This window comes from Mytilus californianus, unplaced genomic scaffold (genome assembly GCF_021869535.1).
Source record: "Mytilus californianus isolate M0D057914Y unplaced genomic scaffold, xbMytCali1.0.p SCAF_8, whole genome shotgun sequence".
NCBI classification, from domain to species: Eukaryota; Metazoa; Mollusca; class Bivalvia; order Mytilida; family Mytilidae; genus Mytilus; species Mytilus californianus.
Genome location: NW_026262734.1, coordinates 1,566,008 through 1,592,324, shown reverse-complemented (window position 1 = coordinate 1,592,324; position 26,317 = coordinate 1,566,008). Strand labels below are relative to the sequence as shown.

The 26,317-nt window shown below is 32.1% G+C and overlaps 1 protein-coding gene and 1 long non-coding RNA gene across 2 annotated transcripts; both read right to left on the bottom strand.

Moving 5' to 3' along the window:
- Positions 1–5,399: 5,399 nt before the first annotated feature.
- LOC127711806 (uncharacterized) lies at positions 5,400–6,794 on the bottom strand. The gene is made up of 2 exons (XR_007986888.1): positions 6,223–6,794; positions 5,400–5,731 (listed from the first exon to the last, which is right to left on the bottom strand). It is a non-coding gene; the product is annotated as an uncharacterized LOC127711806 (long non-coding RNA).
- Positions 6,795–17,817: 11,023 nt separating this feature from the next.
- On the bottom strand, positions 17,818–24,079 carry LOC127711832 (caspase-3-like). The gene is made up of 4 exons (XM_052217984.1): positions 24,037–24,079; positions 22,357–22,535; positions 20,465–20,639; positions 17,818–18,186 (listed from the first exon to the last, which is right to left on the bottom strand). Exons 1-4 carry the CDS (start codon positions 24,077–24,079, stop codon positions 18,050–18,052), a joined length of 534 nt encoding a protein of 177 aa, XP_052073944.1. The 3' UTR covers positions 17,818–18,049.
- Positions 24,080–26,317: the final 2,238 nt, after the last annotated feature.

Sequence of the window (26,317 nt, the reverse complement as noted above, 5' to 3'; positions counted from 1 at the left end):
ATTCGTAATTAACGCTGTGTTAATATTCAACTTGTTTAATTGACAAGAATATCGACATCGTATCTATTTAAATATTCTTAAAGCCGTTTCATTAAAAAAAAATGGAAACAATGAACAACGCTTATAAAGTCACCAATATGAATTGTTTGATTTGACTTTACATATGATTTCATATTATATTTTGTCCAGTGACCCTTTTTAGAATCATTTTAAAAAAAAAATGATCCCAATTATCTACTTGACCGAATTATTGAAATGTAAATGTTATTGGTCGTGACTACTACGTTGTACATGAGTGAGACTCGTTTGACAGGTTATACGTCGTATAAAGAAAGGACAGAATGATACCTGCTTTCTCACTGCGTTTTGTGTGCCCTACTGTTTTCATTTTCGTACTGGCATTTGTCTTCTGTGAGGTCACCTTGGTATATAAACTATTTTTGTATCACCTGATTGTCATCTAACGGAAACTGGAGCTATTTTTAAAGTCCTTTAGATCTAATTTTATATAACAGGCATGATGAAATAATGTCAATCACCTTTAGATTATGTAGATGATGTTTTGTATGTGTTGTACTTGACCATAAGATATATTTCCGTATTCGTTAACTAATTTAGTTACACTTGATTCTATGTCTTCAAAACCGAACAGGTTTAAGGTTATGCGTGAACAATAGAAGGCAGGCCTCGTAGTATACTGTAAGTTCAGAAATTATTGCGTGCATTTATTATTGCGGTTTTTGAAGACTGGAAAGAAATGCTAGACAGATTATTGCGATTTCTGGAAAATATGCATACAGACATATGTATCGGATTATAGAATACGAGTTCTATTTATGCGATACTCATCCAGTCGCATTGTTCGCAATATTAAAAACCTCACAATAATTCTGAATTTACAGTATATGTATTCCTATTTGTCCTTGTCTACAACATCCAAATTCATCCATACACATACCAACTAATGTCTTTTATTTGTCTTTGGGTTGTTGGACAATTGATGTTTTCCCCGAATCTTTATTTTGACAATTTTGTGCCAAACTAACTGTTTATAACGAAATATTTTTTCAAAATTCTACTTTTATTGATACTTGAAACAAAAAGAATCGTACTTTAAATTGTAAATCGTACCTAATGTCCCTTTAACAAATTAAGTTACTTGATAACCTGACTTCAGAACCGAACAATATTATAGTTATTAGTGATCATAGTAGACATCATAGTAAATAATCTATTAATTAATATTTCGTTGACAACAATATCAAAATTCATCCATACACATACCAAACGATGTCTTTTTGTCTTTGAGTTGTCTCCTTGGTGTTTTCACAACATCTTTATGAATCATTTGATTTATTTTTTCATTATCATTGGATTTTCTATTATTAACAGACTAATTAAATTCAGTTACATAAATTTACGTACACTTTTAAAATCATTCATAATTCTTTTGTTCTATAACATATGTATGACTGTATGAAACCATATATTAGATTCAGTTACATAAATTTACGTAAACTTTTAAAATCATTCTTGATTTTTTTTATTCTATAACATATATTTGGCCGTATGAAACCATATAGTATCAATCAACATTTATAACCAAAAACTTTCATCTTGAAAATCACGTGATGTTTAATAACATAACATGCAAACAAATGCGTAGTTCACTATATCACCAGGTTAGTAGATAGTCACATGTGGTTTGTTTATATGAATATGACCTAAATATACATGTCCTTCTTATTAAGTTTACTCATGCCATTATTGTCTGTTTGTGGGATAGTTCAATGACACCTTATAAACTTAAAATCTAAAAATAAATTAAGGCAATATTTATATAAATATGATGAAAGTTTTTTTTATTTAAATTTTGGTTCATATTAAGAAACAATTTTTGTATATGACTACATGTTTATTAAATAACCAAACTAGCTTAGAAAAGGGATATATTACTCGTAAATCTGTCAGAAGATCATCATAGCTACCAGGCATAAATTTTGTACACCATTTACAAGACTAATATTATGTCAACCGCGTTTATTGCTCACTGTGTCCTATACGTCTTATATTTTTACCCCGCCAATGATATTTGAATTTTCAAAAACAAATTATAGTATGTCGGGATCATCAGTGCTTTTTAAGCGACCATAAAACCAACTTCATCCTTTGGAAGATTGCAGCTATATCGTCCGCGAATACCTCTAGCACATTGTAATAGTTTTATTGGTTTATACGTATCGGTTCTCTCTTCGGTTAGGGGTACCTGCGATTCCGATTATTTTCACTACGTTTTATACCAGCAAATCAGTATATATTTTTCTACCTTAATATTTGAACACGGTTATCAAATGAAAACAAATATCAGGATTTGTGTACCATTGTAGTTAAGTTTAGAGGTTTGGTGATAACAGATCTTTGTTAGTCTCTGTTAAATTTATTCACTTTGTTTCTGGATTCGTCTCGAGTTAGAACATGACATAATGTCTAGATGTCTTTTGTCGATTGAGCTTGCTTTCGTATCAACGTTCATTCCATAATTCAATTTATTTGTTTTAAGGACAAAAGTGCAAACATTCAAGGGATAACCAAGCTGCTTGACATCACAATAAGAACAGCAAAATAGGAATACAATGCAATATTCATTAAATTAAAGTTACTCAGATAACCTTTAAAAATCATTAAACGTAGATTAAAATTTTCATAATTTTCTCTGCTGTTTTTAAAAAAAATTTTTAGTCGTTTTATATTGTAATGTCTTCCTTGTTTGTTTCTGTCGGTTGTTCCGTCCTTTAAATACGATGAGGTAATAATCTAATGTTACCTATAAATATATATACAAAGCCTTGATCCCTTCTGTTAAATGGGGTTTGATTAAGTGCCAATGTTTGTTTGTATTTAATGCACCAAATGTAGGTTCATTCGCTTCATATGGGTACAAAACTACCTGCTATTAATAATATATATATGAAACACGTATTCAAACTATTGTACGCATAATAATCAAAAGTCGTTACTTATTCACCATGTTCACCAGGTTACTACTAATATTAGCTGCAGCATGCATCACTTCATAACTATAATAAGCATCTATTGTGCATGAAATATAATTATAATATTTAAATAAAAAATATACTTTTATAATTCCCGCACTTACATTAGTTTTATGGGATTTTGGTACAATTTTATGTGTAACCAAACACCCAGTATTTGTAAAAGAAATATGGATAATAAGATACTCTGTTAAATAAGAAATAAACATTTAATCGATTTTGTACGTCCGAAGCGTTTTGATAGATTTACCTTTATCAGAAACACTTAAACCATACATTCGAAAACCATGGATGTATATATACGTAGAAACATGGGAAGTAATATGACAAAAAGTGACCTATACGTAATAATAAGTTTGACCTAGGGAGCTTGAAGCTGATGAGTTTCTCAATATCAAAATTACACACTCATATTTCTACCACTGTTCATGGCTGGTCACGGTAATAAAAAGTAGAATGTCATTTCTTGTTGGTGTCATCCACCCATTAGAAAGTGCTTCAGGCTAGGTTTAATTAAAACGATAGTTCTACCCATCCACCCATTAGAAAGTGCTTCAGATTAGCTTTAATTAGAACGATAGTTTTACCAACCACTCATTAGAAAGTGCTTCAGGTTAGGTTTAATTAAAACGATAGTTTTACCCATCTACCCATTAGAAAGTGCTTCAGGTTAGGTTTAATTAAAACGATAGCTTTACCCATCCACCCATTAGATAGTGCCTCAGGTTAGGTTTAATTAAAACGATAGTTTTACCCATCTACCCATCATAAAGTGCTTCAGGTTAGGTTTATTTAAAACGATAGTTTTACCAATCTACCCATTAGAAAGTGCTTCTTGTTAGGTTTAATTAAAACGATAGCTTTACCCATCCACCCATTAGATAGTGCTTCAGGTTAGGTTTAATTAAAACAATAGTTTTACCCATCCACTCATTTGAAAGTGCTTAAGATTAGGTTTAATTAAAACGATAGATTAAATTGTAAGTTTTCAGATCATTAAGTTCCACTAAAATAAATGCATTTCCCGAAGCAATGTTGGCCTTATATGATTGTGGTGTTCTTGCGTTTGTTTGTTCTGTATTCACGTGGTAATGTCATTTAAGCGGAATTTTTAACGTTGCTATATAAATGAGAGGTTTGGCTAGTAATAAAACAAGATTCAACCCATCATTTTACTTAAAATGTCCTGTACCAAGTCAGAAATATTGCAGTTGTTATCAGACAGTCCGTTTCTATATATTTTGGCGTTTGCTTTTGTTGTAGTTCAGTGTTTCTGTTGTTCCGTTGTTTTTTTCTTATAGTTGATATGTTTCCCTCGGTTTAAGTTTGTTACTTGCATTTGTTCTTGCTTAATCGAACTATGACTATTGAACAGCGGTATAATACTGTTGCCTTTATTTGTCCTGTTTCGGCCTGTTTTGGAATTCGGTTCTCTTCAACATTTTATGTATTTTGCTTACTGTCTCGTGCGCTGCTGATGAAGGCAATTTCAGAAATGCATGCTAAACACAATGACATCGATATTTCACATATGCGAGAACAGGTGCCACTCCATGCTTACTGTCTCGTGCGTTGCTGATGAATAATATTACAGAAATGCATGCCAAACACAATGAAATCGATAATTTACATATGACAGAATAGGTGCCGTTCCTGGTAGACTATCAGTTGTATTATTTATTTTACAAATAAGATGCAAATGCCTCGGATAGAGATCACCGTTGACAATTTTGACTGTTCCATCAATGCCATATATATTTTAGTCAAATGTAATATTAATGACCAATTATTTTGCATGGACATGTGTTTTGAGATGCATATAATATGTATGATAAACTAAGCTTTCAATCCACGGACAATTTGCAGCGGTGTAGCTGTTTTAGTTAGAACTATTTACCTCCAGTGAGGTCAGATCATTGTCTAGTACAACTAACAAGCAGACGATAGCAAATAAAGGCAACAGTAGTATACCGCTGTTCAAAAGTCATAAATCGATAGAGAGAAAACAAATCCGGGTTACAAACTAAAACCGAGGGAAACACATCAGCTATAAGAGGAAAACAACGGAACAACAGAAAAACTGAAGTGCAACAAAAACAAACGCCAACATACATAGAAACGGACTATTTGATAACAACTGCCATATTCCTGACTTGGTACAGGACACACTTTACCTGCCAAAAGAGTTTAAACTAAAGCTCAAAATGAAACGAGTTTCAACACAAACTGGACATGATATCAGCTGTGTTGGAAACATAAGTATCAGGTATTTACCCAATGGAAGAATATACACTCAGTCATAAATGAATGTTATATCAAAGATATGGAGTAACGAAGGAAAATACACAATGCAATATTCTAATTTATTTGCGATTACAAAATTAAGTTTTTGTTTTTAATCAAGAGTTTATCAGTTCTTCAATTGCTTCACACGATATTCCAACCTAGCCTCAACAATGTCACATCAGGTTAGTCATTTGGCTATTAGTATTAACGCCAATACCGAACTCCAAGGCAAATCAAAACATCTGTCTCACATGTTGTTGAAATCATTGCTCTTCACTGCTGGGTAAACCTTGTCTAAACATATCAGTTTGTAACGCGGTTCATCCATTTTCTCGGAACGTCTACTGTAAAGGATGTCCTTGTGATTCGTTTAGGTTCAATATTACTCAATTCTGAAATAAAAAAAAAATATTATTTTAATATTGTAGTGTAGTTTTAATATATAATATGAAGAAAAAAAATAGAAGTTTGTACAGGTATTTTGACCTCATTATGCAAGTGATACTAGACGGGTCTAGTTTGACCCATTGTCCGATATATCTTTAGGCTTTGTGTCTTTTAAATGTTATAGTGTGAACAAAGTTCATGCTGAAGATAAAAGAAAGACGCAGACTAAATAAAGGGTAATAACATTTTATTCCCGAAAGATACCAGTATATTCATGGGCATAGGATTTTTCAAATTATTATCTTACAGGTAAAGGACAATATTTTGTTGTACTGTCATAAACGTTTTAATGTATTATGGCTTCCCAAACTTTCGGATGATGGTTTCTTCCAAAATTTGTGAGGTTAGCAGTGCTAGCAATATCATGCGTTGCTAGTTTTACTCGTACATTACTTGAATGACATTTGATATACATATTCTTACTTACAATACTTACAATTTAGTGTGATTTCATGTGTATTCCTTTAGTACATAAAACATATACAACATCTTTAGGATGTTTCGTCCGCTGCTACTAAACACAAGTTCAAAAGATTTATGGTGAGGCAGGTTTTCTTTGGTTGGTTCATTGAAATATGTGTCTGCAATGTTTCTGTACACTTCTCCAAGTTGACATGATATAGGGGACTGTATCACAGATATTTCAGATTCAGAAAGATATCTACGTCTGAACTGGGTTAACTTTGTTTTGGACGCCATTTTGTTTGTTTTCCTTCAGTAAAGTACAATTATGATCCTCTCAGTTGACTTCCGTATAGTATACTGATCTACTTAGCCCAATGAATACGTTATTAAATAGAACACTTATCTGAAAAGTTACACGACCTTGACAAGGTCATACTACTTATAATCGCCGTCATAATAAACTTAATATAAACCTGCCAATTTCCTTTTGTCATAATCTATTTAATGTTCTGGATACCCGATCAGATCTATTGATTTTAAATGAGCCATGACGATATAGTTTCTATTTTAAATATAAGATTTAATAAACCTTATGTATTTCTATTACCCGTAGTGAGTAATCAGTGGTAAGATTATATCGGGGTATCTTTATTGTCACGCGGCCAAGTTTATAATACGTTGATATAATTACAAGCTGTTTACAAGACTAAGTAGAGATCATTTCTTTGTTACAAATCTAAATGATATTGTTTTGAAACGCATTTCATTATATCATTTTGACACCAGAGAAGAATACAAAGGAGTCGGATCATTGGCACTTTTTCAGTCCTACAGTGAGCTTTATTAGGAGGATGAAATGTGTAACGCGGTTAGGGAACCGCAATGATAATTACTTATGACTAAAGTTTAATATGCTATATTGGCCGTTCTAAAGTTTAGCTGTATTATAGATGCAAAAGTAGTTCAAATGAAATCCCACATGGACACCAACAATACATTGCAGTGTGACTAACACAATACTACTAAACAATTGGAAAATGTACATGATTAAATTAGCACCACTAGCCGAGTGAAGTTTGAAATGTATTCATCACAGACGACACAATTGCAACTCAACTTAAAAATATTTTATTTGCTAATAATTTAATTTTGGATGACATGTCTTCTGAATGGCTGAACGTTTGTTGTCTTTCAGCTCATAGACATAATTGTCATGTGACCGTGACGTCAATAACGTTTTATCCATGATTTACTCATTAAAAATGGAATTTAAAATTGAATTAGAAAGACTGATTTTAAGACTGATGTTTAGCTAGCTATAAAGCAGGTTCAATCCACCATTTTCTACATAAGAAAATGCCTGTACCAAGTCAGGAATATGACAGCTGTTATCCATTCGTTTGATGTGTTTGAGCTTTTGATTTTGCCATTTGATTGGGGACTTTCCTTTTTGAATTTTCCTCGGAGTTCAGTATTTTTGGGATTGTACTTTTTTTTTAAAACTTTTTCTGTCTCTACTAGAAATAACATAAAATATGTGGTGCACTCTGGGTTATTCAGTGTGCACCACATTTGTGATGTTATTGCTTCAAAGACAGAAAAAATATAACAGTCATTCCATAGATATTTAGACAAAATGGACACGACACAAGTAACAACTCTTAAAAAATTATATAACAGAAGGAGATTGCATATAAATCGAACAATATATTTATATGATACGAACTATAAATGAGGTCCCGATGCAGATCCAGGATTCTGAAAACATAACTACTGTAGAACCAATTCTGGACAATGCTTACACATAAATTATCACTCTTATTGTTTCACGTGCGTGTGCATGTATGTTTTAATTATTAATAATAAACTATTAAGTTTTTGTCTCGCCTGCGACGAAAGTCGCGGAAAGCGGGACATAGGGATTGCGACGGCGACGGCGACGGCGGTGGCGTAAACAATTGTTAAGTTTTCTGCTTAAGTCAGTTTGATAGGAACTACTTGTGATAGATCATTGATATCTAATATGAAGTTGCATACCTATCAGTGCATATCAGTTTAACGACTACTTTGAGGCCCTGGTACCTAGGACGTGGTCCAGTGACTTTATATTTATAAACAATTTTCAATGTAAAATTTTCTCCTTGAGTTATTTTGATCTACTTGTGATATTTTAATGATATTTTATATGAAGTTGCATTACTATCAGTACATATCTGTTTGATGAATATTTTGAGGCCCTGGCCCCTAGGTCATGGTCCAGTGACGATGAATTAATAAGCAATTTTCAATGTTAAGTTTTCTGCTTAAGTCAGTTTGATTAGAACTACCTGTGACATATCAATGATATTTTGTATAAAGCTGCATTACCATACGTACATCTATGTTTGTCGAAACATTTCTAGGCCCTGCCCACAAGATCATGGCGACTGTCAATTGAAAAGCAATGTTGCTGTCTATCAAATAAAATTTGCGGAATTTTATGCGGACAGGCGAGACATATCTCACACAATGTTTTGCTTTTCTTCTTCTTATTATTATTATTATTTCATCATAATACAATATTTATAAAGCCTGTTTTTGTTGCAAGGAAAACGTGCTAGTGTATGTGTTTATACCATGATTGTAAAGATCGTTCTCCACTTTCCACCAAATATATTTTAATAACATTGCCACAAGATTAACAAGTACACTCATTGTTTGTCACCTGACGTATTATATGGGCAATGTCTGAAGTTAATATAAACAAATATGAAATGTCAAGAAGAGCAGAAAATTAAGTTACCCATACATCCCAACCTTTTATTAGATTTCATCATATGAACTGAAAATGTACCCGAACAAAGAGAGTGCATAATCTTAAAGTGAATAAGAACAAAGAAAGATGCACCAAAGCGAACCATTCAGACACAAACGATCCGTAACGTTTAATATACCGGTAACACTGAATCATTCTGAACATTTAACTTCTGACGTACAAAAGAAATTTTCATTTATAAAATATACTTAAACGAAAAAAATTACACGTGCTGCACATTCGGGGGAAAGCAGGAACATAACCGTCGTCATCGGTGAAACAGATATTTCATAACGGTCAACCAACTCGTGATGGCGTTGACATGATTATATCAACATCACCTATAAGATTTCTTGGTTTAAAAAGTAAAATAACAAAAATACCGAACTCCAAGGAAAATTCAAAACGGAAAGTCCATAATCATATACCTTCCTTATGAGTAGCATTCCTCTATCAAGGAAATGAAGCCCTGGAATATCTTATCAATTGGGAGATATATACTCCATATCCCGGTCCTGCTAAATGTTGCTATAGAGAAATGGAAAGTTAACAATTGAGAAGGTTACATCATCTCTTTTATCATCAAGTTTTGTTCTCAACCGACCCACGTTGTTTATTTCTAGATGTTAGTCAAGATATGATGCATACTTAATAGTATCTGTTGTATCATTGGTTTCAAGTTGGATGGGACAGATGCGTTCAACATAGTCACCTAACTTCAAATGATTTAGTGAGAGGACATCATCTATATCCCGGAAAGGGAAGTTGAAGGTAAAATTCTAGCTTCCTTTCATTTTTCCATTAAAGCTCCTTCATGGAGTCTGTCTCATATGAATAAAGGAATAAGTCAGCAAAAAGAGAATCACAGCCAGTTTCCAAATGTTTGTTGAAAAGCACATTCCCCTGACGTCACATATATGTTAAAAATGTAGAAATCAAGCATCTTGATAATATCAGTTTCAGAGAATGTTTTGTTTGCATCAGAGTTATTATTTTTTTTTTTATAAAAGTACGATCTATCCCTCCTTAGACAAGATACTTGTTTCTACGTTGATCATTCTGTTTTTTATGAAACAAAGCAGGACCAATTCTTTTATTTTGTGATTTAGTTCGGAATTTGAAATACTAGAATAAAGGCGAAAAAGTCAAGTATTTTAAGACTAATGCAACTTGAGAGAGTCTTAGATTTTACGTACTATTACAGATATTTGCAATTTGTTAGAATCCACATCTGATACACACCTCTTCTATAATATGTAGTTTCCCAAAAACTTTGATGCCTGGTTTTGAATGCTGATAAAATTGATGTTAATAAATAAGAAAGATTTTTCGTTGAGCACTTGGAAGACCCAGCATTATAACGTTGTTTGTAAGGAAAAAGTAAAATAACAAAAACAGAAAACTCAAATCGGAAAGTCCCTTATCAAATGGCAAAATCAAAAGCTCAAACACAGCAAACGAAACGAAAACAACTGTCATATTCCTGACTTGAAATTTTGTAATTGAAGTATCAAATACGGTGAAGGATGATTAAGTTCTCCATCTTTGGTAGAAATGTCAAAAGAAAATATAACAGACCTCTGATTATCCAGTGTTTTGGTACGTGTCGTGGGCTATATGTTGAGTTTCCAATTTAATTGTCAATACCTTATTCATTTGTCAAGCAATTTATGAAATGCGACTTACAGGTGCTTTGTAACATTAGGGTCGTTAAAGATCGATGTAGCATGTATATTAATGGACCTATTCTAATATTGTTGTATTTAAAAATGGTGGAAAATTATCTTCTAATGAGAAATGGTATTTTAAAGGAGAACTTTTGAAAGTGGTCAGCTACTATAAATATTTGGGAGTTTATTTTTCCAACAGACTTAAATGGACTTATTGCTGCAAAACATTAAGTATGCAATGTGATAAAGCCCTTAATATGATAAAACATTGTATGTGTAAACTTGGAACTAGAGACATAAGTCTTGGATTTAAATTATTTGACTCCATGGTAGCTCCAATACTTTATTATGGTGCGGAAATATGGGGTACAGATAAAGTGAAAGACATTGAAACTGTTCAAAATAAATTTTGTAAATGGCTATTTTGAATGGGTCAAAAAACTAATCATCACATAGCAAGAGGTGAATGTGGTCGTTATGAACTCTACGTAAACTATATGTGCAAGCCTATTAAATATTTTCTAAGTCTACAAAACCTTGATGATAGCAGACTACCAAAACAATGCTACCGTATGATGTTCAAAATGAATGAAAATGGACAAATAAACTGGTGTACGAAAATTCAAAAACTATTATTTTCATATGGATTTGGATATGTATGGGAAAACCAAAGTGTTGGAGATATAAAACTGTTTATGTTGTTATTTAAACAAAGACTAAAAGATGTGAACTTACAAACTTGGTCAGATTATATTGGTAATTCTTCCAAATGTTCTTTTTATTCGAAAATTAAAGATGTTATTATTATTAATGAAAATATTCAAAAGCTGTCATTTAAGCTCAAACATGAAATTTTTTCCATTATATGTTCTAATCATAGCCTTGCTATAGAACAAGGTAGACATGAAAATCAACCTAGGGAAAATAGATTATGTAGAATTTGTAATACAAATGAAATTGAAGATGAATACCACTTTATACTTGTTTGTCCGATTTTGTGTGATATAAGGAGAAATTTTTTACCCATATGGTGTCATAATAATCCTAACAAAGAAAAACTGATTAATCTGTTTAAAACTGATGATTTTTGTATTTTAAAAAATCTGGCAATATATATTATGAAAGCTAAAGTATTTCGAGATGAAGTTTTGACATTTTGAATGTATAGTAAAATATAAGTGGAAATGAACACTACTGATGACTGATTTATAAATATGTTGATATGTGAATATGTAATGTGATTATTGTTTATTGTGTAATATGTAACTGTAGATGGCAAAATTATAAATTGTGTAATTTAATATTTGTACCGTGGGCTGGAGGCCTTTTTTGTACAATAAACTTGATTTGATTTGATTTGATTTGATTTGGACCTATTCAGTTTTTAAATTATGATTTGTATCAACGACCTCACAGCTTCAATTCAATCGGAAAGAGTATCTACCTTTTCTTTCTCGCGTTAAACCAATTGCCTGGCATTATCTTCGACTGAATCCATCAGTATTTTGAAGTTGCCATTCCAAGAAAAACAATAATGTGTAAACAAAATATACCGAACTTCAACATAAATAAAAAAAAAAGTTCTTGAACCTGATAAAATTAAATGCTCAAACATATCAACCAACGGAACAATTAAAAAATAACTGTCATATTCCTGATTTTCCAAATAACGTGGTGAGCTAGACTTGCATTTTCAGCAAACTAAACCTCTAATTTTGTATGAGAGTTGAACTCAGAAAAAAAAAATTAGTACACAGCTATAAATAGATACAAGGAAACGTTAGGGACTACAGGGAAAAAATATATTTGTTCAAAGTTATGGATAGACCCTTGGAAAACAATTATCTTAAAACAAGTTTATGGCTAGTCATCGGGTCGTCGGTAGTGTAGGACAACATGCTGTCTTATCGAGACATAACACGTTAACAACTTTGAGTTTGCATTCAGAAACTGCGAGCATTATTTAAACATTATAATTGTAATTATTTTTGTGTTTTCTGTTATCTATTCACATCGTCATTTTATTGCCGTAATTACAATTCTGTCCTCGACTTATGAGTTTTGAAAGTCTCCTGGTATTTTCTGCATCTTTAAAAAAGAGTTTAATTATTGTTTGTTCAATTATTTACGTTTTGATTATCTTTAGAGATTAAAAAAAGGAGGAGAGATTGACCTAAACAAAAGAATTTAATCCAGCCACCTTTATTTGCATGTACCTGTCCAAACTGAAAAACCTTGTCAGTTGTAATCGTATAATATATATTAATGTTAACTAATTGGAGATCGTTTCCGTTGAATTTATTCAAAACGTTTTGTATTATGAGAAGTTTTACGATTAGCTCTTTTTTAAGTTTGATTTGTTTGTTCTTAATGGATTGATGACATTTGACATCGCTTAAGTATGTTTGCCTTCAATAAACTTAAGACGACCAAATTAATATCATTGATATGTTAATTTGAAAGTAAATGTAAACTGTTTATGAAATTTTGAACCATTCGAAAACACTAGGTATTTTTACCCACTGGCATACCATGCCTTAGCCGTATAAGCACAACTTTTAGGAATTTTCGATTTTAAATGCTCTTTAACCTTGTATTTGATTTGGCCTGCAACTGTATATTCGCGTGCCACTCATGACCTTATGTAGATAAAACGAACGTCTGGAGTCACACATTAGATATCTGATTTCTTTGACGAGTTTGAACATATTGTAAAGCCACCTAACTTTTGCTTAAGACTGATTCGTCCTGCCGAGGTTTCGATTGACGCTAGGTTGCTGTGTATACCCATTAAAAAATAAAGAAAAAACAAAACAAAACTGAGAGAATCGATTAAACTAAAACAATGCAAGAACTGATCAATCGAAAGGATAGGCATTTCCGTATGTATGCACCATATGTCATGCGAATCCCTACTTAGGATTACAGATCGTAAAAGAAATGAAGTGTCGATTTCAATCGTACCTCTTAACTCCGTTGGAGGAGTTTTTGTGTCATTAACACGTCCCTCAAGGAAAAGATCATGATTTGAAACGAACTATCTATAGTCGGTAGTAATATAAATCTGATGTTAATTGAGATAAATGAAATGTGCATGTATATTAATTTTTTTTTCTTTGAGAAGGTTTTGTAAGAATTCTAATCCGCATTAGAAAAAAACAAAAAAACAAAAAAAACCAACAAAAATAGGCCAATAAAATAAAATTGAGAATGGAAATGGGGAATGTATCAAAGAGACAACAACCCGACCATAGAGCAGACAACAGCCGAACGCCACCAATGGGTCTTCAATGCAGCGAGAAACTCCCGCACCCGGAGGCGTCCTTCAGCTGGCCCCTAAACAAATATGTATACTAGTCTGTATTCATGCGTACCATATGTTCTAGTAACAAATTCTTTGTTCTTGGTTAACATTTTTTTTTGAAAATATCCGACGACTTTTGTTCTTCACAAAGCAAATAGTATATGTTTAAAGATCGACAGTATTTTAATATATATTTTCCATACATAGAACTTATCTTATCTTTTACCCTAGGTGTATTTGGCACAACCGTTCGGAAATTTGGGTTCTTAATACTCTTCAACGTTTTATCTTATTAGAACTTTTTTTTAAATTTCGTTTGATTCGAACCTCACTGACAAGTCTTTTACAGACGAAACGTGCGTGTGGCGTACACAATTCTAAGCCTGGTATCTATGATGAGTTTATATAAATATATTCACATGCGTCAAATCATTTTACTTATTCAAGCTTATTCAATTAAATAATACTAATGTGTGTCTTGTTAGCATAGTCGTGTGAATACTTCGTTAGAATTGATTTACATTTTCTATTGTAACGTGAGATCTTACTTTTATGCACCTTTTTTAAAAGCTTGATGTCATTGATGAGTTTTTTTTTACTAACCTTTTATTTTCTGTTTGAATTGTAGAAAAGCGTAAGGTTTGTGATTTTACTTTGATACATGAATAAAATAACACATTACACAATGTTAGCACCATCAATGTTTCATTTTAACGCCATATGCATGTGTTTTTGAGAACAATAACAAGCATTAATACAATCTTATCATAAACTAAATTGCCTTTTAAGTGTTTTAGACATTGATGGTCGTCCTTTTTATATCTGATTTAAAACTATTTGTTATTTTTTATGCATTCGTGTTGTCATTGCTTTAATGTCTAAAAAGTGTCTTATTAGACCTATTGATAACTATAACAGCTCAGACAATATGCTAGTAAAGTGCTCTTGTATTCAACAAATGAATCATATATCTATTGCCTTATCTTGAGGTTGAACACGTAGAACAGATACATTCGTATTGTAGTATTAAATATATTATATATTCAAAAATACAAAAGCAAGAACAAAGTGTATAGGTCTTATCTACAAACACACTCGTTATTTATTTGTATTTTGGTAACTTAAAGGTGAATTTGTGCTTTTATGTCCTTCCTGAGCATAAGCTGTAGCTACTCACGTGTTCCTGTAGTTCTGATATAGAACAATCTAGAAAAGCACTTCGGATGCACCAAATATGTAAAGATATATTTCAAATTCGTCCGTTTCGGCAACATATATTTTATTTGCATTTTACGTGAAAACTGTTTCGTCAATGACTAACATACTCGGAAGCAGGTATCAATATAAACAGATATTCATAAACATTTCAAATAAAGAAGAAGACATTGGATAAATTCTTAATATAAACTATTAGTTTTCCTTTATACTCTACATTTGTTATCAAAAATAACCGTCACGAAAGTATTAGATGACAAATGTATAAAAACTCAGCGAAAATAAACCCCAAAGATTGCAAGTTGTTCCGCATACCATCTGCTTGGTTGAATCCTCGAGACAGTACATTCCTCTAGCAGACATTCCAATCGGTTGGAGATAAATATAGACAGCAGTACTTTACTAGTCTTCAAATCTCATTTTCTTCTTCTTTTTAACAGTTAATTCAATTGTTGTTTGTTACCTTGATTTTTCTTCTTCTTATTAGACTAACGAGACTTACGGGTGCCACATGTGAAGCAGGATCTGTTTACCCTTCCGGAGCACATGAGATCACCCCCAGTTTTTGGTGGGGGTTCGTGTTGCTAAGTTGTTAGATTTCTATGTTATGGTTTGTGTGCTCTTGTTTACCTGTTGGTCTTTTTAATTTTTAGCTATGACATTGTCCTTTTATTTTCGACTTATTAGTTTTAATGTCCCTTTGGAATTGTCGCATCTCTTTTACGAGAATTGAACATCGGGATACTAACCTATTGGCCGTACAACTCTTGTCGTGGATCAGTAATTGTGCAGTCGGCTTTCGGGTTTTCGGCTGTGGGACTTCCTGGAAAAATTTTGTCTAGAGAGGTGCGTCTAACGCAAGAAATGTATATGGTGTTTATTTAATTTTGTGTACTCTCGTATTTATATTTTATTCAGTTTTTACTTTATTGGGAAAGTGTGTATATGCAAACATTTTTACTGTATTAACAAAAGACTTTGAACTTGTCGAAAGATAAGGATTTTATACCCCGTGATTAGATTTACTTACAAAGAAACCAGGTCATTTAATTTCACATTCAGATAAATTAATGATGTTCTTTCCATTAACAATCCAACTTTTTCTGATTGGGTTCCATTAATATATCCCCCAGAACTAGAAATTAAAGAAACAATTGACACGGCTTCCTCCGCTTCATTTTTAGACTTATACCTCGAATTTGACATACACGGTCATCTCAGTACCACAATCTATGACAAATGAGACGATTTTAATTTTTAAATTATCTATTTCCCCCACCTAAGTAGCAATATACCAACTTCACCTGCATATGGGATATACATAACTTATTCGGTATTCAAGAGCTTGCAGCTGCTAATCAGACTTTGTAAAACGCCACCAGTGTCTGAGCAGAAAGTTGATGAACCAGGGGTATGTCAAAGAACATCTCGTCCTTTTTCTTCAAAAGTTCATCGGAAGGTACCAAGACCTTGTTGATAAATATTCTGTATCAACTTCACAAATAATACACGATGGTCTAGATTCTGGGTACTGAAGTTGTTTATCATCTTAATAACGTGTTATAGTATTCTTTAATTTGTCTTTTTAAATATTACTTTTACTGTTTAATCTATTTTTGGTGTTATTTATTTGACGTGGCTCGGTACTTATACATCCCGTCATTGTGTTATTGTGCTATGGCAAATATTCGTATTCTTGTCTTTCATTTTTGCTTATGTGCTTTGTCTATATGCCTTTTTGTGCTTATTTGTTACATATTTGTTTATTTTCATAGTGATTAAGATGTTGACTGTTGTACCCCTATTTTGACATTTTTACTTATTATGTCTTTTTGTTTTGTTTACACATCATTGTCAATATAATGGAATTTTATGCGAATGTCATACAAGTGAGAAGTTAAGCTAGCTATAAAACCAGGTTTAATCCATCATTTTCTACATTAGAAAATGCCTGAACCAAGTCAGGAATATGACAGTTGTTATCCATTCGTTTGATGTGTTTGAGCTTTTGATTTTGCCATTTGATTACGGACTTTCCGTTTTGAATTTTCCTCGGAGTTCGGTATTTTTGTGATTTTACTTTTAAGATTAATGTGGCCATTTAGTTAGGCCCTCTTGGTCATATGGGTCTCCAGTGGTGTTCAAGTCTTTTATGTCCTTGACTTTCCATTGTTTTGGTTTTACCATTTCTGATGAAGTTCGATCCAAAAAAAACGAATGAATAAAATGTTATTTTCATTGTAGGTATAAAATGACATTTTATTACATTTTGACAACTAACTGGAAGAAATTATTGCAACCTTGGGATCTTCACTATTTAAATATTTTAGGGAAAACTAAACAAAACATTCCAATTAGAGAAAACACTACAAAACTATCAATAATATTGCAATTTCCTTAGCAGATCTAAACCAATAAATAGTAATTATTATAATCGTGTTTAGGAAAACCTTCATCTCAGTAGTTGTGCTAGCCTGATTTTATTGACTCTTTTATGAATATCAACATTGTAACTGGCATTGTCGCCTGTCGAATTTTCGTTAATGGTGCAATACATTTTAAAAATAGATCCAGGAAAAAGAAAAAGAAAGAAATCAGACAGATGTGTTAGTAGATCTTTATTCTGAAATGTTATGTGCCATCACCTTTTTATTTTACAAAAAGTTGTATGTTATGTTGTGTGATGCTGAAAATATACAAAAATAACAGTACTTTCTTTATTGTTGTACCATGCTATAATCAGAACAGACTAGCCTACTTAATATTCTACAACCGCTTATTATTTCGCTTGCCTTAGTCGTAACAGTTTGGTTAAGTGTGACACAAAAGATGGCATCTGAACTTGATTATTATACTCTGCTTCACCATATCGATTTTAAGTCACTCCCATGGTTGTGTGTACTTTATGAAGAACATGATAAAAATCTTCATTTACTTCCATATCTTCGATGGCTTTCGACAGATGTCTGATGAAGGGAGTACTTTCTGCGACATTTCTAAAAGCTCCAGAACCTGCAATTTGACGGTTTTCAAAATACATACCTTGGATAATTTATTTTTGTACATAGACTTATATATTTTTTTCTATAAAGAACACTTAGACTTACTAACAACTAATACCTTTGATACAGTTACTGTGGATTCACTTATTTTCGTGAAAACTTGAATTCATGGTTTTACCAATTCTGCATTCAAGACTGTTGAAAACTTTTATTTTATTGATCAGGGAAATACAAATTAATCATTTAGGTTGATCCAAAATACTAAAACCAAACCATATTTTTTTATCGAACGGAAATTCATGCTTACTCGGGAACTTTATTGTGTAAACAAACCAAGTCAGGAACAATAATGTGCACTAAGTATTATTTTTCCTGAAATATACACATTAGATTCCAAGTTACATTTAGTTTCCCAAAAAGCTCATTGTAAAACTATTTCCTAATTTAGGCAGAAAAATACTTAACATACAAAAAGGCACAAAAGGCTAAAATGAATAGTTAAGATAAAATTCATTTGAGAAACATTGACACAGGAGTGTTTACATTGTTAATGTCACATCTCATTTATGTTTCAAAAGGGAATATCTATAGGAAAGGACAGATGGATGGAAGAAAATTAGCATTTCTAAATCCCTTCTCTTTATTATTTTTTTTTTGGCTTTGGCTTTTGGCTTAAAAAAATCATTATTACCATTACTGTTTAGATCAATAATTATCATTTAAATAATACTCTGAAAAACAGAAATAAACGAAACAACATAATAGACATCCGTCTAGAACTGAAGGCTGAAGGGTATTAGGCGCCTGTAAACATGTTTTCCTCCGCCACAGTCTGTATGTGCTTGTCCCAAGTCAGAAGCCTTTAATTTAGTAGTTGTCGCCAGTTGCTGTAAATCATATGTTTTTTTCGACAAACATCAGCCATTAATATTCTCGTTTGATTTATTTTACATTCTTAATCAAGAGTTTTTGATAGCTTGGTATGCGGTATTGGTTTTCTTCAATGATGAAAGCCTAACGGTGACCTATACTTGCTAACTTCTATGTCATTTCGTTTCTGGATGAAAATTGTCTCATTGGCAATCATATTTCAATTTCTTATTTATATTATATACTTTGATCTTGCTTTCAGTTACAGAGGACATTCTTTAAGACAGTTGGATTTATCATTTGGTTTGTGTTTATGATACCTTTTATACCTTTTTTTAGAGTTAAGAGCATTTAAAATACTGGTTTTTATTATATTTTTTCCTGTACGTTTTAATAATCTATTGCTCAAAAAAGGGAGGATTGAGATCACAAAAAATAAAAGTTTAAACTTGCTTCATTTTCATATGGTTATCCCAAACCAGGAACTTAGTCAGTGATTTATTTACGCCATATCTTGGATGTTATCTGTTATTCGGAGATACTGATTTAATTGCTAGTCTTTGGTTGTTTTAGAGCTTGAAATATTTGTAGACAACTGTCTATTGTTTCCTTCTGGATGTCTTTTGTTCTTGTTGAGTCATAAGGTTCATTTCTTCTTGATGTACACATCTAATTTTTTTCATATTATATAATCTATATTTCTGGTAACTCTTCTTTAAATCATAAAGATCTTCATAAGTTTGAAATCTTACAAGATTCTATAAAATCTAAAGCATATGTGTCTCTTTGGAACTATATGGCCTTGAATTTCAACTTAATCTTCAAGTTTCAAATAGCCAGAATTTGGTTTTGAATTGGAACTATTTAAAAACATTTGCTTCTTTGTTAAAAGAAATCTATTCATAAGAGTACATTTTCGGTTTCAAAATCAGCACATTTTGGATATTTTGTCAAAATACGTTGATTTTGAGCATTTTTCGGATCTAAAACTTTTAGGAAACCCTTGATCGCAACCTAGAATTCAAAATGTTCTGTAACCAAGAGTTGCAATGATGATATTGAATCCCTAGACACAAAAACTTTCTGGATCTTGGGTGGCGGCCAAAGTAAATTATGCTAATAACTGTTAAGAATTATTCAAAATTTGATCAAAACTGACGTTACAACTCAAATAATGCATACTTAGAGAGTCAATACTTCGTCATTTTTAATATGATGGTAAAAATGAAGCTATTTTGTATTAATAGTAATATCATAACTATTTTTATGTGAAATTTGTAGTATTATAGCCTAATTAAAAAAACATCAAAATCTAAGAGCTAATTTTAACACTTCGTTATTTTACTCCTTTACCTCTCTCACAAATACATCATATGATCTACATATTAATAAAATACATTTGCATTTAATGAAAGTACCTGAAACTGCTGCATATACAAATAAAAAATCAGCTTCATTTGGAAAACGAATAGTTTTTGTGATAGGTATCCCAATCCATTCAGGATATTCACTAGGATAACAACTATCATCATCTCGGTTTGGATCAAAAACGTCAACATTAATCCCACCACTCAAGTGTGTTCCTCTGCATGACTAAAGCAAAACAAATTATTGTAACTATCTATTAGTATTTTGTAGCAAAATTTAATGCTGCTGAAACTTCTAAATGGAATCAATTTTTGATTTAGTAACAAATCTGCACGAAAATCATAATTACCAATGCAAATTGGCCCCATATAATGAAAATTTTCACAAAATATCCAGAAGTTGTGGTTTCCATGTCCTGAAGAAAACACATATTCAATTGCATTAAAAAAATAAGTAGATTTCACAAAAAAACAAAAAAAAAAAACTGTGAAAAACAGTACACAAATACAAGATCCAGCATTTTGTCAAAAGTATTGAAGGTGAAACCATTTTTGCTTACATAGTCCATCATAAAGTTATCAAATATGTCTTGTGTATTACACGAGAACATTTTGGAGTCTAAATTTACAAATACATCTGAATTACTGTAATTTCCACAAATTTCGCTTTGTTTTATATATCAGGGTTTGTACTCTTTTTACAACAAAAATTCCAAGGTTTATTCAGGATTTACCAAGGGCATTTGTCTATAATTGACATTAACAGATTACATAGATGAAGTATCACTTAGTTACAATTGACTTTAAACCATTTGTACAAGCTCTATGTACAGATGTGTTGAACACTTTTAAATGTGTGTGCTGATCGGTACCTGAACTGGTGGGGAGATTTGAATTGTGAAAGGGAAATAAATCAAAATTTAAAACCTTCTATTGCTATGTGTTTCTTTTTTCTACATTGACTAGAGGTGTAGGGGGAGGGTTGAGATCTCACAAAACATGTTTAACCCCGCCGCATTTTTGCGCCTGTCCCAAGTCAGGAGCCTCTGGCCTTTGTTAGTCTTGTATGTTTTTTTCAATTTTAGTTCATTTATATGTTCTGGAGTTAAGTGTGACGTCCATCTTCACTGAAGTAGCACACTATTTTATTTAGGAGCCAGCTTAGGACCAACTTCGGGTGCGGAATTTTCTCGCTGCATTGAAGACCCATTGCTGGCCTTCGGCTGTTGTCTGCTCTTTGGTCGGGTTGTTGTCTCTTTGACATATTCCCCATTTCCATTCTAAATTTAATCATTTGTTTGAAAATCTAAGGTGTGTTTAAGATTATTGCAGTAACACGAATTTCAAGGGCATCTCCATGCCTGAAACATCTAATATTAGAGTCATTGCTTTTCCCCATTTTTCAATGTAGAATGGGAATCTTGTATTTTTGAAAACAATGTGACTGGATTGATTTCATACTTATTGGAACTAGCATCTTTAACAAAAATTGCATGTAGGATTTTCAGAAATTGCCTAAAACAATCTCATAACTTTGTTTATTGATCACATATAACAAACAAAATTGCTGAAACAAAAAATAATTGAATAGAAGGTTGCCATATTAATCAAGCTGTTTCATCTCAGCAATCTTTACTTCAATATTGGTCACATGAATGGCTTCTGTTGTAACTTTTAATTTGTAGAATTTATCATATCTGCTTAAAATATGTAGAATTTGCTAAACAAACCAAGCTGTTGTTATGTCATCACATTACTTAGGGCATTTTGTTGTGCCAAAATCAATAAGAGTAAAAACGACATGAACAAGGACTCCTCTAAATTATTGCATTTTGCTCTGTTTAAATATTATTTAAACAAAATATAAATAAAAATTATTAAATATGTATCACCCAACAAGTTCCTATCAAACAACATATTATAGCGTTTCTATAATTTCTCACCTGTGTAATAAGAATTTTCGGTTTGAATCTCAGTGGTGGACAATGTGTGGCATTAAAGGCTTCTACAATATCTCCAGTTCTTATCAACTTATCTGTGGCATAAACACCATTATCTGTTCCATGGGACAAAATCACCAATACAAAACAATCCACGGCTTTAAAAGATAAACGTCTCTTTGCTACAATACATGTTAAATGTACTTTTAAAAATTTGAACAAAACATACACCAGAAATGATCATTTCCAATCCTTATATATTGTTTCTTTACATATCCACAGAGGTTTAAGCTATTTTAGCTAATATACGTTCCAGAAAAGGATTTTGAACACTTGAACCATATTCACATGAGAAATCATCTAAATTGATTCAAATACAGACTCGTTTTCGTAAACCTATTAGCATCAACATCTAGATTATACAACAGGTTCTATTAGTTTTTTAAGTTCCCACAGTTCTCATTTCAATCTTTTTAAGGGGCGTTGTCAAGAGTTTCATGTAGTGTGGTATTTTATATTGTTCGTTGAATCATCAAGCTAAAGAGTTGATTGGACGGAACGAGAGTTTGGATTGTCGCCTGAAGCCAAATTGTTGTGTGATAATTCAAAGCGATTAATTATTATTACTGAGAGTTATGAGTTATGTGAATCATCTATATATTAACACTCTCAAAATGTTATTTGTTGCACATATTTAATTACCAATGTAAATGATAAATCTATTGATTCGCTAACTTCTTCTGTGTTACAGTTACACTTTATGACAGCTAGTTATCTTTTTCAGACAGATCAAATTTCATGATTATTACTTTCAAATTGACTAAAAAGTTAATGCGAACTGGATGGATTGTTTTAATAGAGTTTCAGTTCTATTCTATTTTAAAAAATCTAATGATATCAATAATAAATGTAGAAGATAAATATCTCTAAATTGATCAACATAGTACATGGTTGTCAATAAATAACTAAATATAAGTTATATTGCATTCTATAATTATCTCTTTCAAACCAATCCATAGTATCAGATTTTGATAGATTTGTTTCTATTTCATATTCAAATCCAAGCTCAGAGAATCGTTGGGATATACGAGAAGCGTCTATATGACTTCCAGCGAGATCTCCTAAATTTGCATCATGTACGTGGAATTCTGTGTTGCTGATTACAAGAAATATTCCTGTTTCTATTTTGTAGTATTTACTATCAAACTCTTCCTTAGATATTGCAACTGTTATAGGTGCTGTGTCACTGAGAAAATAGCATATTTCTTATTCAAAGAAAATTTGAGAAAATCTATCAATAATTAAACAATTTTATGTCAGGAATTACGTTACCACACATTTCCTTAAACCTATTACTAAATGCTTTCAAAAATACTTCGATTTGGTGTGGAAGTTAAGCTGTACTTTTAGAAATCTTATAAAATTTGGATTTCACATCCAACGTTCTACGTTGAAAATTTTATATCCTAAAGATGATATGATCCATATTCAATTTATTTTTCTATTGAATACACTCTCTATTTAACCATATCAATTAATCATTGTAGTAACATCTTTGAATATGCCTCTGTCGGTACTAACATTGATGTTATTTTTAAGACACAACTAAATAAATTGAGGATGTATGCCAGTAAGCTTCAGAATGACCCTGGACGTTACCTGAAATGTAATGATTAACATTACCTTGCTCTTTTTTGTCTCCAGTAACCAAGATCAAAACTTGCATCTAGAACTACAAAAATAAAAAAATACCAGTTTGGCTAAAAAAAATTACTGGAAATTACAATAAAGAGCTGCGCTATGAGCGCACAATACGCCCTTCGCTTTTTCAACAGATAAAGTTCCATAACGCCTCAATGTCATATCAGAAATTTATAAAAAAAAACTAAAGGAAGATTATTTTAGTAGATATAAACCAGACACCAAAGTCTCATAAAAACTGCTCAAAGCGCTTTTGAGTTGTTGTGCGAAAACTGGAAAATCCTCCTTTTTTATCAATAAAATCCCATAACTCGGAAACGTAAAATTCAAAATTTATAAAAATCTAGAGGGAACTTAGGTCAAAAGATATAAACAATTCGCTAAAGTTTCATGAAAACTGCTCAAAGCATTTTTGACTTATTGTCTGAAAACTGGAAAATCACCCTTTTTAATGAAAAAAAACCATAACTCGGAAATATATAATCTATAATTTATAAAAATTTAAAATGAGCTTACGTCTATAAATATATACAATTTCATTTAAGAGTCATAAAAATTGGTTAAAGTGTTTTAGAGTTATTGTCCGACATGTTGACGACGGACGGACAGACGGACGAACAGACGGACAGACAGACGGACGGACAACGGTATACCATAATACGTCTCGTAAACGGGTGTATAAAAATAATTTATCAACTTGAGAATTTATACCGTTAAAAAAAAGAGCCACATATCAGTTGGAATAACAGGATTGCAAAGATTCAGCGTATAAACAGTCTGCAACCAACTTCGACAACATGGCTTTAGACCCAGGAGGCCGTATTGCGGAGCAATATTGACGCCGTTACTCAGACGGGAAAGAGTCTGATTGTGCAACAGATTGAGGGGCTGGACATTCAAAAACTGGCAAAGAATCTGGTTCAGCGATGAGTCCCGTTTTCTGCTGCAGAAACGTGATGGAAGCATACGTGTATACCGGCGCTGTGATGAACTTTTCGCTTCCTCGTGTTATCAAGAAGAGGACCGTTTACGTGGAGGTAGTGTCATGATGTGGGCGGCTATCTCGAATGACCGTTAGACAGTAGTGGTACATGTTCAAGGTTATTTAACAGCTCAAAGGTTCAGAGACGAAATTCTCTAACCTCACCTTATGCGTGTTATTGATCGACAGATGGAGTTATTCCAGTAGGACAATGTAAGCCATGACACAGCGCGTTTAACGATGGACTATTTTGAGCAGACCAACATCAATGTGCTACCATAGCCTTCAAAATATCTAGACTTGAATCCGATTGAACACCTATGGGACCAACTGGATAAACGTGTGCGCCAGCGTAAAACTCCGCCTCAGACTCCGACAAATTTTGCAACAGGAATTGTGAGCAATTTTTCTACATTTTCACTAGTACTGTTAATCTTGTCTTGTAGTTTTCCCCTGATAAGGAGAGATGCTCTTTTTTTTTCTTTTATAATTACATCATATAAAGGTCATCATTTGAACTTCCATTTATGTTCTACTTTCATTGTAATATAAGCTCCATTAAAGGAATTTTGTTTGATTTTCATATTTGACTTGCATATAAGGCGAGATAACAATGCTTCACAAATCGACAAGAAAACAAAGCTAAGGTTTGAAATAATTTGCTGTTTGTGTATCCAAAACTCTATGTAATGAATACCTCTACGAGAGGTTTATTGTTTTATATAACGAATTTGCTTTATTGTAACAAATAGGCTAGCACAACATGTATGAACAAAGGTATACAGAATGGTATATTCATAGCATGGAAGTTTTAGATTAAAACAACAATTGAATATATAATGGTATAAAATTAGGTTAACCGTAAATAATATTCTCTAATACCGAGGGAATCTCAATTCGTTCTTGGATATCTATTTGTGGTCTTTAAATCAAAATTGATAAACCAAAAACCGACATTATTAATTAGTCTGTAATTGTGATTCAGGGACTCCAGTATTAGTTATATTCCTCTTCAGAGAAGTTTGTAAAAGAAAAGTATTTCTCTAAGTTCATGCGTTCCTTTAAAAATTTATAGCATTTAAATTTGGCAATATTGTAAGCAAAATAATCTTAGTTTTAACAAAATTCGATTTAATTTCCGAAGTTACCAAATAGAATAAATTTGATATTCAAAGGCAGTTCAATGTTTGTCATTTCAAAAATCAAATTGTTTAGTGCATGCCAGAGACTGGAGACCATACGACAACTCCAAAATAGATGTTCTATTGTCTTTACTTCATC